General features: G+C 46.8%; 1 protein-coding gene across 1 annotated transcript in view; it reads right to left on the bottom strand.

The window, feature by feature from the left end:
- Nucleotides 1-1,152: 1,152 nt before the first annotated feature.
- Nucleotides 1,153-12,584, bottom strand: part of LOC108803106 (5,6-dihydroxyindole-2-carboxylic acid oxidase-like) — a 12,819-nt gene continuing 1,387 nt past the window's right edge. Inside the window, exons 2-7 of the mRNA XM_018574947.1 lie at nt 4,874-5,196; nt 4,031-4,235; nt 3,759-3,926; nt 3,379-3,558; nt 2,690-2,836; nt 1,153-1,340 (exon numbers count right to left, since the gene is read on the bottom strand). Coding sequence (XP_018430449.1) covers nt 1,153-1,340; nt 2,690-2,836; nt 3,379-3,558; nt 3,759-3,926; nt 4,031-4,235; nt 4,874-5,196 — 1,211 coding nt within the window. The remainder of the gene's footprint in view (nt 1,341-2,689; nt 2,837-3,378; nt 3,559-3,758; nt 3,927-4,030; nt 4,236-4,873; nt 5,197-12,584) is intronic.

The raw sequence follows: 12,584 nt of genomic DNA, 5'->3' as shown, positions 1-12,584 counted from the left end.
GTGAAGGGGATATGCCCCCCCCCCCTCCCCCCAATCTTCAGTCATCATGGACAACTGGCCGATGGGTATAGAGCAGTGGTTCTCAACCTTCCTAGGGCCGGGACCCCTTGGTAACATTTGCCAAGTTCTGGTCACCCCCAAAGGTAAAAGTGAGGGATGACGCGGCTGCTGCAGCGACATCTGGAGGCGTGGCAGGAGAACTGACACTGCTGCGCTAGGAGAGAGCTGAGGAGGACTCTCACCTTGCACAGAGACCCCACAGGTTGAGAACCACTGCTATAGGCAAAGACCGGACCGGGCTCTGGAGCTGGAACTAGAAGAATTGGATTTAAAGTGTGTGGCTATATAACGTATGAGGTACATACTCCGCAGTACTGTCACTGATAGGGATGGGCTCAGGTGTGTTCGCAGCTCCACGTGCCGAGCCCGCCAGGAAGCTGACAGCGCCAATCACAGGCGCTGAGACATTGCACGACCTCTGCAGCTGCGGACCGGGAAAATGGAATGCATAGCTAGGTGTGTTTTTTTACATATTTTTTTGCTTGCATACATATTGCACCCGCCCTCTGCTGCTGTCAATCACTAGAAGGGGACCTGGTGGAGAACTTCAGGTCCCCCTCTGCTGATTGGCAGCATCAGAGGGAGGGTGCAATAGCTAGTTTGCTATTGGCTTTTGCAAAGTGAAATAGCCAATAGGAATCTAGCTATGCATTCCTATGGTGGTTTTTTTTTTTCTGACTAGGCGACCCCTGGCAAATCGTCATTCGACCCCCGAGGGGGTCCCGACCCACAGGTTGAGAACCACTGGTATAGAGCTTTCATGTAAAAGACCAAAACCATTAAAGTTCCTGTGTTCAGCTACATAAACAAAAACCCTAGAAATTGATAAAGATGAATTTTTTTTCTTTATTAGGTTGTGTTTGTTAACTCACAATAAGGACACATCCCTTGAAGTTGGAGCACTAACATGTGCCCAGTGCCATTAGGAGCACATTGGAAGGGACCTTTGCTGCACACACTTCAAATACAGGCCGGGACTCTCTCCTAGCTGAGGCTTCATGACTGCAATGGCATTACAGCAGAATGGGATCTTAGACCTGAATGAAGAGTTTTTTCCCCCAGAAGAAGATCCATAAAAGAGTTCACCAGCTCTCATGCCGTTTCAGCATCCTCCTCTTCAGCATAACACCGGTAGGACTTTCCCAGGAGGGGCTTCAGCATTTCATTCCTCTGGCCCCTTCTCTTGGCAGCACACCGGGCAGCAACAAATATTACAGCCACAAGAACCAAGGCCACAATGACCGCTATTATTGTAATCTCTTCATTTTTTAATGGAAGCCCTAAAAAGGAGATAAGAAAAGTCAGCAAGCATTTTTCCAAACATTGCAATCACAAAGTCATCAAGTCTTGGGTTCTACAGTTCTCCCAACCCCAAGAATGCTCACTTGACAGCAAAGGCCCACCGGTCAACATGTAGAGTCATCTACCAAAAAAGTTGGCCCTATCTGGCCAGTTCACCCACCCAAAGCACTGGCTAATGAGATGTAAAAACAGCTGGAGATCCTTATAGATATCATTGACCAAATCTGGTCATGACTGACAGACTGAACCGTCACTGGGGCTGCTGGCAGGAGCTAGCCTCCTTCCTACCAACTATGGACCTACTACTATGGAGACCCCCTCCTTGGACCTCTTGGGGTTACATGGAACCATTCTCCTAGGTGCATGTGTGGAGTGACTATACTGCATGTTTCCCCTGGCATTACATTTAAGTGACCTTGTGTTCATTATAGGCAGCAGGATGTCTGGAGGGGCCATTGTTTAGGGGGATGGGATCAAGCTTGTATCCAATTAAGGACATTCATTTCAAAGAGTCTGTGCTTAAGGAATTCCAATGCGGCAACCGGCTGTCTGGTACAGGAAGGGGGTGCACAACCACTGCCCTTACTTTGCTGGCTACATACCTATATAGGGTAGAAATACCTAATAGAAATGGGATGTTGGACACGTTGGCTAATGTCCTGCCCAGCTAGGTGGGATGCTAGCCAGAGCAACCTAGGTGACAAATAGCTGGGCAGGGGGGGATGGGTTTGGCTCTTACACAACCAACCTGGGACACTCTGGGCAGAAAGTGGATGGCAAGCACACTGCAAACATTTTGCAGCAGAGCGGCAATGGCACTTTGCCTGCCACCCCCCTACATGACCCAAAGCCATGCCACCTGAGGCAATAGCCTCAAGATGGCTCATTAAGAGAATGGCCTTGCCTGTAGCTGCATTTTACCCAAAAAAAATTTGGGTTGGACACACAGTAAAGGGTACAAACCGATTCAGATTCTTTCACATCAAAAATGACGTATTGGCCGATTTGCTGACAGTGCAGGGTTGAGAAGGAACCCAATATTGTCGGTCCTACCCTTCCAATATTTCTAATTTAACCCTACTGTTATCACAAATACAGTGAGCCCTCTTGGATCTTCTTTGACTACAGAACAATTATTACCCATGGTTGGAAAGGGATACAGATCTTCTCTATGGAGCCTCTTAACCTGGATAAGATTATACCGCTTGTAAGCCCCAGTTCTGTGACCACCAAGAGCCCATCTCCCTGTTGGCCAACATCTGCCATGTAGTTGCTGGTTTTCCCATAGTACAGACAAGCAGACATTATATTACACATTTACACTTACTAGGCCACTGAATTTCATACATGTAACCCAGGTTCTCAGGCGCCGTTACAAACATTTCCCTGTTGGGCACTGGGGGCCAGAAAGGAACCATATTGTGTTGTCTATTGTGGCCAATAGGAGCATTTTCCAGCGGATACTGAGTAGAATCTGGAGAAAACCAAAAAGGAGGTCCTATAGTTAGAGCTACCGACTTGGTACAAAGTGAAGAGTATACATTGCAGGTCATCCATGTGCTTTTATACGTTTATGAGACCGCAAAAGTTCCATGACGAAGACTGGACATTAGCAGTAGCAGTCCATGTGCACAGATCATACATACAACCTCTAGGATAGTGTAAGAAAACTCCGGGCTCCTCAGCTGTGGTGAAAATACAAATCCCATCATACATCCGCTTCTGAAAATCATGCCTGTGGCTGCAAGTCTTGGAATCTCTAATGGAAATTGGTGCAACCACAGCTGGAAGGCTGACCTTTGCCTACCTCTGCTCTTGTATATAACAAGGCCAACAGAACACAAAGCAGTGAAGGAACACAATTTGCTCAGCACACAATTCAGTTTTTGTAGAACATGGGCAAAGTTTTAGACTTCGTAACCTGCAGAAGCATCTCCAGAAAGTCTGCAGCTCCACTACTACAAGTATGGAGGAGCCATTGCTCAATATTATACCCTTTACCCCTACAGATCGTACCTGCATTGTGTCTTCTCAGCCATTCATCAAACACAGCATCTGTGAACGTGTGCAGCAACACGAAGATTGGGTCGTTTGGAGATAAGTGGGTCTGTCCTCCTGTACCGTTCAGGAACAAGTGAGCAAGGTTATGGAGGCTTCGCACGGTTGGGTTGTACTGTCCAGATGGCTCGCTGTATCCTGGGGAATAAAGAGCTCAACATTAATACATGATTATTACCTCCCTCAGATGCCCTATAGTAAAGGTCTATGAACCACATTGGACATTCCCTTGCTCTATAACCATTCCTTTCAGTTGCCATAACTCAAAGAACGTTTGTACATATGGACAACAGTGACTTCACCGGCAGTGTTAGAGCCACCTGGGGGGTGTACCGTACCTTCTATTGCATTTCGGAAGCTTTCAGAAGAATTTGAGAAGAACGGTGCCGTGTCAAACAGGTTCACTTCCAGACAGAGCAAAACCTCTTCCATTTCGGGAAGTCTTTGCACCATGGGCCGTGCCACATTCCCTGCAGGATTTCTCCTGATCGGGCCTCCAGATGTACCTGTAGATTATAAGATTTAAGGATTAAGATTCACTTACTTCAGGACTATGCTGCATTAGGCACGTTCACCTTCCCATCAGAGCCAACCATGAACATTTACTCACTGTTGCAGATCGTTCCTAGGCTCTCATAATCCTCCACATGTTCACAGACAATTCTCCACTGAGAGAAGATTGAATTGGGGCTCAGCAGGTTCTGTCCAAAATTGCTCCTCGAACCCATCAGATCGTCAGTGCAAATATCACACTTGTTCCCACCAATGGCAAAATTCCAGTAAGGCAGAGCAAACGTTGGATCTTTCAGAAGGTTCTGAAACATGAAAACGCAAAAGAGCGAGCATTAGCGCCACCACGATTAAAAAACCTACTCTTTGCCAATAATGCCCTTAAGGCCACCAATTGTAGCCAATGTCACTCATCCCCATTAGAGAGACCACCACTGAAATGAAAAATAAGCCGAATGAGATACATGCAGCAAGCACTTGTAGTGCTCAGCCCCGAAGGAGCCGCTGGATCTTCAGCTGCCCTCACTAGCATTTATTGTCCACCTCAGAACGTGATGGGGGCTACACTCATTACTAAAATTAGATTTGGGTGGACCTACCAGACATGGCAAGACAGCACATTGCTGCACAAGTTGGTCACTGCACATACTTAAAGCCCAACACTAAAAACAAAATAATTTTAGGCTTGTAGTAGGAAAGATTTCTCACTTCCTATCCTGGTGAGGAAACAAGGAGACCTCCTCAATGAGGACACAGAAGATTGGTTCGGTTTTACTGCTGCCCAACACTTTCTCACTCTAGGTTGTAGAAACGTTATTACCTTCTGCCTTGGTGACCACCAAAAGCAGGAACATGTCAGTCCTAACAGAAACAAATCTGACATATGTCACCTTAACTTTCTCTGCCCCCCCACTCAAAAAGTGAAGTTTTAAGGGTCTTTTACCTGAATATCCCTTTCAAGCTGCAGCACATGGAACCTGTGCCAGGTGAGGAAGGCAGGCCCTTCATGAGAGAAGTCTATACCTCCAGCACTGCCCTGGCCCGCACCCAGGAAGGTTTTGCTGACGCTGTAGTAGTGAGTCCAGACGAAGTAGTCATAAATGGAAATGTTCTCGAAATTGGTAGTGTTGCTTTCTGGATCAACAAGCTGATTGTAGTGTCTGGTGGCAATGACATAGTCCGGGTGCACGGTGTTCTTTGCAAGGTCCAGCGCATGAATAAAACGCTGGCGCTCTGAACCATTCAGGTCCATAATATTTCTTCTTGCTAGAAAAGAAAGAAAAGCTTCAGATGTCAGATGTCCCATGCTGTATATTGGAGGCACACAAACCATTTCCTGGAAGTCAGATGTGAATGTCAAATGTTCATAGAAAATCTTAGGGGGGGTCACAACGCTTAGGGTCAACCTGTGCAGATCACAAGAGGAGTTCTAGCTTTTACCTTAGTACCAAGTAGTGCTTAAGACTTCTGAAGGTCAGCTTGGTAGTCTGAGGAAACCTCCAGCAGCAGCCATTTAAAGTGATCATGATGGGGCCAAACACCACAAGAGGTTATATACTTACCTTCTGGTGCCCAACCCTTCAAAATTTGCTGCAATGCCAATTTCTATCCCCCTTACGATCCAGGCCTGTTCAATACATCGCTCCCCCGGTTCCTCTCACCAGCTCATACATCCTGTAGCAACATACAGATCAGTGGGAGGAAACTACAGGGTGCGGAAGTCCATATTGAACACACCTGAAGATGTTGGTGTCAAACATTTGACCACAAGAAGAGGAACCTATGATTGTCTACCTGCTCCATTGTATGTTCTCCAACACTGATGGCTGTCTCCACTAGAGTGCAATGCAGATGTACCAAGCACACACCAGTCCAGTCAAATTTCAGTGGATAAGACCAATAGAAGATTGATTGGTTGCCAGGGACAGCATGGCCTTCAATTAGTGCCATTGGTCCGAGTATCACTTATCCTAGTGCCCATGCCTGTATTGTGTGAGCCATGTTAGTTGGGAAAGGAAAGTCCCCTACTGGGTATAATGCCATGGAGTTAATCTGTGCTTTGAACTAGCACCACTCCGTGTAACTAATGTACACCTCAAGCTCTGACAGATATAATGGGCACAGCGGGTGTACAGACCCGGGAACTCAGCACAGGGATGGTGGGGGCCCCTCATAATGGGCACAGCGGGTGTACAGACCCGGGAACTCAGCACAGGGATGGTGGGAGCTCCTCATAATGGGCAATGGGTTTCACTTGAAGTAAAGGTGGCAACCGTAATCCTCAGTACAATGCAGGCTATTCTGTAACAACAAATCTTGGACATATACTGGTTGTGATTTCACCGGAGTGACTTCTGGAGATGCCAGACATGGAGCGGCTTGGTGCAGCGAAGGCTCCGGGTTGTCAGGATTCCATTCATATCATGTGACTTAGGACGCAGAGATAAAACTGAATCCAATACATTTTCCTTTCAGGTATTCGTAGCTCTGTATCCTGTGACGGTGGGGAATGGACACATTCCGATGTCTGCTCAGCAAATCTCATCCAAAGGTAATACTGAGCGTGTCCAGCAGAGGGCGATGTTCAGCCAAAGGATAACTAACTCCAATACAGAGCTGGAAGAGGTTCTGGGCATCTGCGGAATGCCGAACACAAGCACACAGACACAAATATTGTCACACGAATATGAATAGAGGGGAAATCTTCCAATGGGAACACTTGTTCTGACAACTGAAAGAGAATTTCTCATCACTTCCTGTTGTATCACCAGGACAAGACGTGAGCAGAGACAGCCAAAAAACAGATATAGGTTCTAAACAATTTTTTTTTTTTTTGGGGGGGAGGGGGTCGGTTGAGGGGAAAATGGGCCTCTGCTAAGGCCAGGAAGATAGGAAAGTGGCTAGAAAAGCCCCGTCATAAAGCTTGCTCAGTCTGGTCTCAGCTTACAGGAACACATTGAAGAATTGCTGTTCTCAGCTTAGAGACACATCCTTGGCCCATGAGAGGAGCTGACGCTATTTGTTTATTTGAGTGGAGGGGATTGTTGTCACTGTTTGGGTATCTTGTAACCCCCTAACCCACTTTCCCTTGGACTATGAACCAAATAAACCTGAAAGCAAAGATTGATGGATTATATGTTGGTCTTTCGTTAACCTCTGGTGAGTCAGGGACTGGTTTGGAGAAGCTGTAGACCACTTGACCAATAGCAAGGCTAGAAGGGCTCCTAAGGGGGTCGTCGCTACACATGAAAACACTTATTGTAGAACTTGACACCTTATGCCTGAAATCCCTTTAGAAAGTAAAGCTCCAGGTCCAGAGTGGCATGTTGGTATCACCCTGACACCTGACCTTGGTGTTGTCTCTTGGACTCTCTGTATGTCTGAGACTGAATGGTCTCTGGTGTAACTCTGGGATCATCAGATGTAGGTCCAGCATGTTGTGTTGGTGTCACCCTGCTATCTGATCTAGGATCCTCAGATGTAAGTCCAGAATTGTGCTTGTATTTTATTTAGAAGTTGTCTCCTGCACCCTCTGTATGTCTGGCTGTAACTTAGTGGTCTCTGGAGTCACTCTGGAATCTTCAGATGTAGGTCCAGGATTGTGTTTTGGTGTCACTCTGCCATCTGATCTAGGAATGATCTCTTGGACTTTCTGTAGGTGTGAGACTATTGGCCTCTGGAGTCACTCTGGGATTTTCAGATGTAAGTCCAGAATTGTGTTTGTGTCCCATGGTATTTGATCTAGGAGTTGTCTCCTGCACCCTCTGTAGGTCTGGCTGGGACTGAGTGGTCTCTGGAGTCACTCTGGAATCTTCAGATGTAGGTCCAGGCTTGTGTTTTAGTGTCACCCTGATATCTGATCTAGGAGTTGTCTCCTGGACTGTGTAGGTGTGAGACTGGATGGTCTCTAGGAGTCACCCTGGGATCTTCAGATGTAGGTTCAGGGTGGTGCTTTGGTGTCACTCTGCTATCTGATCTAGGAGTTGTCTCCTGGACTGTGTAGGTGTGAGACTGGATGGTCTCTAGGAGTCACCCTGGGATCTTCAGATGTAGGTCCAGGGTGGTGCTTTGGTGTCACTCTGCTATCTGATCTAGGAATCATCTCTTGCACTTCCTGTAGATGAGGGTCTGGTGGCCTCTAGAGTGACTATGGAATTTTCAGATGTTTGTCCAGAATTGTGCTTGTGTCACCATGATATTTGATATAGGGGTTGTCTCCTGCACCCTCTGTAGGTCTGGATGGGACTGGGTGGTCTCTGGAGTCACTCCGTCCATATGCGACATCGCCGAGAGCACTTGTAAACGAACAATCGGCTAGTTTGTGCTCTGTGTCCTCCCCTCTGGTACCTCATCCTTCTTCTCCTCCTGTCCGTATATCCCCCCATCCTCCCCTCTACTTTATTTTATCATCTTTTCCTTTGATTTATATGTACCCACTGGTCGTAGTTTCCTCACACACTCCGCTCTATAGACTTCTATGTAACTACTAGAAGGTCCTAATTCACAGAGCTGAAAAGTTTCAATAGGGGAACAGGGGAGAGTTCCCCCTCAACCCCAACCCTAAGGAACATGGAATCTAACTGTGGGCTGGCTGTCTTGTCTTACACCAGGAGTCTGATTGTACTGTAGGCCTACAGGCTACTCAGCAGCTGGCCGCACATGATCGTGGTTGATCTTGAGGCTGAGCATGGACCTGGAATGGCTCCACCTAATGGGCAGGAAGCTGGTTGAGAAGGGAGCCCTTGATGAGCAACAGCGGAACTGTTGTAATTGACCTAGAGAGGAGTAGACAACACCCCCAACAGCACTGTATACATCAGACCGAGGAACCAAAGCATCATTCTTAAAATGTCCACTAGAGGTGGTTAGGAACCAAGCTAGACATAGACTACTAGAAGGTACTAATTCACAGAGCTGAAAAGTTTCAATAGGGGAACAGGGGGGAGTTCCCCCTCAACCCCAACCCTAACCCTAAGGAACATGGAATCTATTCTGGGCTGGCTGTCTTGTTTTACACCAGGAGTCTGATTGTACTGTAGGCCTACAGGCTACTCAGCAGCTGGCCGCACATGATCGTGGTTGATCTTGAGGCTGAGCATGGACCTGGAATGGCTCCACCTAATGGGCAGGAAGCTGGTTGAGAAGGGAGCCCTTGATGAGCAACAGCGGAACTGTTGTAATTGACCTAGAGAGGAGTAGACAACACCCCCAACAGCACTGTATACATCAGACCGAGGAACCAAAGCATCATTCTTATAATGTCCACTAGAGGTGGTTAGGAACCAAGCTGGACATAGACTACTAGAAGGTCCTAATTCACAGAGCTGAAAAGTTTCAATAGGGGAACAGGGGGGAGTTCCCCCTCAACCCCAACCCTAACCCTAAGGAACATGGAATCTAATTCTGGGTCATTAAATCTAAACGGATGCAAACATAAAAATATAATCCTATATACAGGTGAAACTGGAATAATTAGAATATCGTGCAAAGTTCATTTATTTCACTAATGCAACTTATGCGGTGAAACTAATATATGAGAGAGACTCATTACATGCAAAGCGAGATAATTCAAGCCGTGATTTGTCATCATTGTGATGATTATGGCTTACAGCTCATGAAAACCCCAAGAACCCCAAATCCACAACCTCAGAAAAGTAGATTATTACATGCAATCAATAAAACAAGGATTGTACATAGAACAATATCGGACCTCTGAAAAGTACAAGCATGCGTATGTACTCAGTACTTGGTTTGGACCCCTTTTGCAGCACTTACTGCCATTACTTTTGCACGATATTCTAATTATTCGAGTTTCACCTGTAAATATATCCATCCTTCTCTCTATCATTGTCTCTATTCATCCATCCTCCATTCTATCCTTCCATTCATCCATCCTTCTATCCATCATCAATCCATCCATCCTTCTCTCTATCCCTCCATTCATCCATCCTTCTATCCATCATCCATTCATCCTTCCTTCTCTCTATCCATCCATCCAACTTTTTCTCTATCCTTCCCTCCCTCCCTCCAGCTATCCATCCATCCTTCTCTCTATTTCTCCATCTATTCCTTCATCCATCCATCCATTTTTTTATTTATCCTTTCATCCATTCTTCTCTCCATCCATCCTTCCTTCTCTCTATCGTTCCATCCATCCTTCTCTCTATCATTGTCTCTATTCATCCATCCTTCCTTCTATCCTTCCATTCATCCATCCTTCTATCCATCATCAATCCATCCATCCTTCTCTTTATCATCCATCCTTCTCTCTATCATTCATCCATCCTTCTCTCTATCATTGTCTCTATTCATCCATCCTTCCTTCTATCCTTCCATTCATCCTTCTCTCTATCCCTCCATTCATCCATCCTTCTATCCATCATCAATCCATCCATCCTTCTCTCTATCCATCCATCCACCTTTTTCTCTATCCTTCCATTCATCCTTCTCTCTACCCCCCCTCCCTCCCTCCAGCTATCCATCCATCCATCCATCCTTCTCTCTATTTCTCCATCTATTCCTTCATCCATCCATCCATCCATCCATTTTTTTATTTATCCTTTCATCCATTCTTCTCTCCATCCATCCATCCTTCTCTTCATCCATCTCTCTCTATCCCTCCATCCATCCACCTTTTTTTCTATCCTTTCATCTTTCCTTCTCTCTATTCCGCCATCTATCAATCATTTTCTCTATCCTTTCATCCATTCTTCTCTCCATCCATCCTTCCTTCGTTCCATCCATCCTTCCTTCCTTCCTTCCTTCCTTCCTTCCTTCCATCCATCCTTCCTTCCTTCCATCCTTCCTTCCTTCCTTCCTTCTCTCCATCCATCCATCCATCCTTCCTTCCTTCCTTCCTTCCTTCTCTCCATCCATCAGGAGGAGTGCAAAGCAAGACCTTGCTTGAGTGAATTAAACATGTATGTCTAGGGGGTACAACATGAACTCTTCCTGCTAACATAGCACCCGGTTTGCTCGTCCCAGCAGTGGCGAAACTACCAGGGTCGTGGGGCCAGGAAGGAAGAACGGGCCCTTGGTAAGACATCCCCCGAAAATAAGACCTAGTGTCTTATTTCGTGCAAAAAAAAAAAATAAGACACTGTCTTATTTTCGGGGAAACACGGTAAGTACTTTCCATTATAGAACACAGACCAGAACACGGCTGAATTTGGAACGGACGATATTCTATTCCATGTTCTATAATGGCATTGTATTGCTAGGAAACTACAAGTCGGCAGTTCAGCTGGGACTTGTAGTTCCCTGTGTGATAGAAGGCTGTTTTAATTAATTCCTCATGAAAGTCCTAGTAATACAATGTCCTTATAGAAACATAGAACAGAATATAGTTGATGTGCTGTTTGTCTTCTGCTTTGACCTCCGGAGGGTCTTTTCTGACTGCTGGCCTAATGGTAGACTTAGTTCTGTTTTAGGCAAGGACGATTGGGTGAGGAGAGTTTTGCCGAGTAGAGTAGAGAACCTTCCTAGTCCTAGTTCTTCTACCGGTGTGTGGCCAGCTCTATTATATGACCTCGCAGAGTCACATCATGAGCCTCCCATACAGTGGCGTCACAAGGGGGTTGCGTGGTGACTCAACGGAACCTTCATTACTTTCCAAATAACATGGTGCACACAATTCAATCTAGGATAGACAACCCTCAGTACTGAGCATGGAATCATTAATATGCCACATGTACTGGATTCCGCCCAACCAGTGGCATCAGTGAGCTGGGCGGGATGTCGGACAGAGACGGACCCAGAGGCAGCACTGTGGTAGCAACCCCCGCATCCCGTAATGAGCTTCCCCCGCCAGCACACACCCATCCTGTAACAAGCATCCACCATCAGTTCCCCCGCCCACGTTAACCAGCATGCACTACCAGCACCTCCCCCCAGTCATGAGAATCTACCACCAGCACCTTTGGTAACCACTCTACCACCAGCACACACACACACTCCCACCGGTAATGAGCATCCACTGCCAGCATCCCCCAGTAAGGACCTTGCACTGCCTGCACCTCCCCCCAGTAACGAGAATCTACCACCAGCACACCCCCCGTAACAAGAATCCACTACCAGCTTCCCTCAGTAAGGACCTTGCACTACCAGCACACCTTGCACTTCCCACCCAGTAATGAGAATCTACCACCAGCACACCCACCCCACCTAGGGTTGCCACCTGTCCAGGATTCACCCGGACAGTTCGGGTTTTGAATGCTCTGTCTGGGTTTAATGGCAGCAGAAACCCGGACACAAGATGTCAGGCAGACAGGAGCAACCAAAATTAAGATAGGGGCTACTAGAGTGTTCGGGTTTCGCTTGAAGAAAAGGTGGCAACCCTAACCCCACCCCCGTAACAACAATCCACTACCAGCATCCTCCAGTAAGGAGCTTCCACTGCCTGCACCCCCAGTAATGAGCATTCACCACCAGCACCCCCTCACCCCAGGCCTCAGGCGGCAAAAGGTGTAGGGGCACCCCTGGGTACCCTAGTATTCTAGAACCAGCAGCCAGTATGACCCAGGTGGAGAAGGAGAGAAAAGGAAAGCAACAACAGAGGGAAGAAGCAAAAAATAAGACATTGTAAAAGACATTTGCAATATATACCAAACCGTCCAAATGGACAGGAAGCGAAGGGAGTGGGGTGGGAGGAGCTT

The sequence above is a fragment of the Nanorana parkeri genome, unplaced genomic scaffold (assembly GCF_000935625.1).
Source record: "Nanorana parkeri isolate BGI_ZX_2015 unplaced genomic scaffold, ASM93562v1 scaffold3403, whole genome shotgun sequence".
In the NCBI taxonomy this organism is placed as follows: Eukaryota; Metazoa; Chordata; class Amphibia; order Anura; family Dicroglossidae; genus Nanorana; species Nanorana parkeri.
Note: the sequence above shows the minus strand (reverse complement) of the source record. Positions and strands in the feature narration are given on the sequence as shown.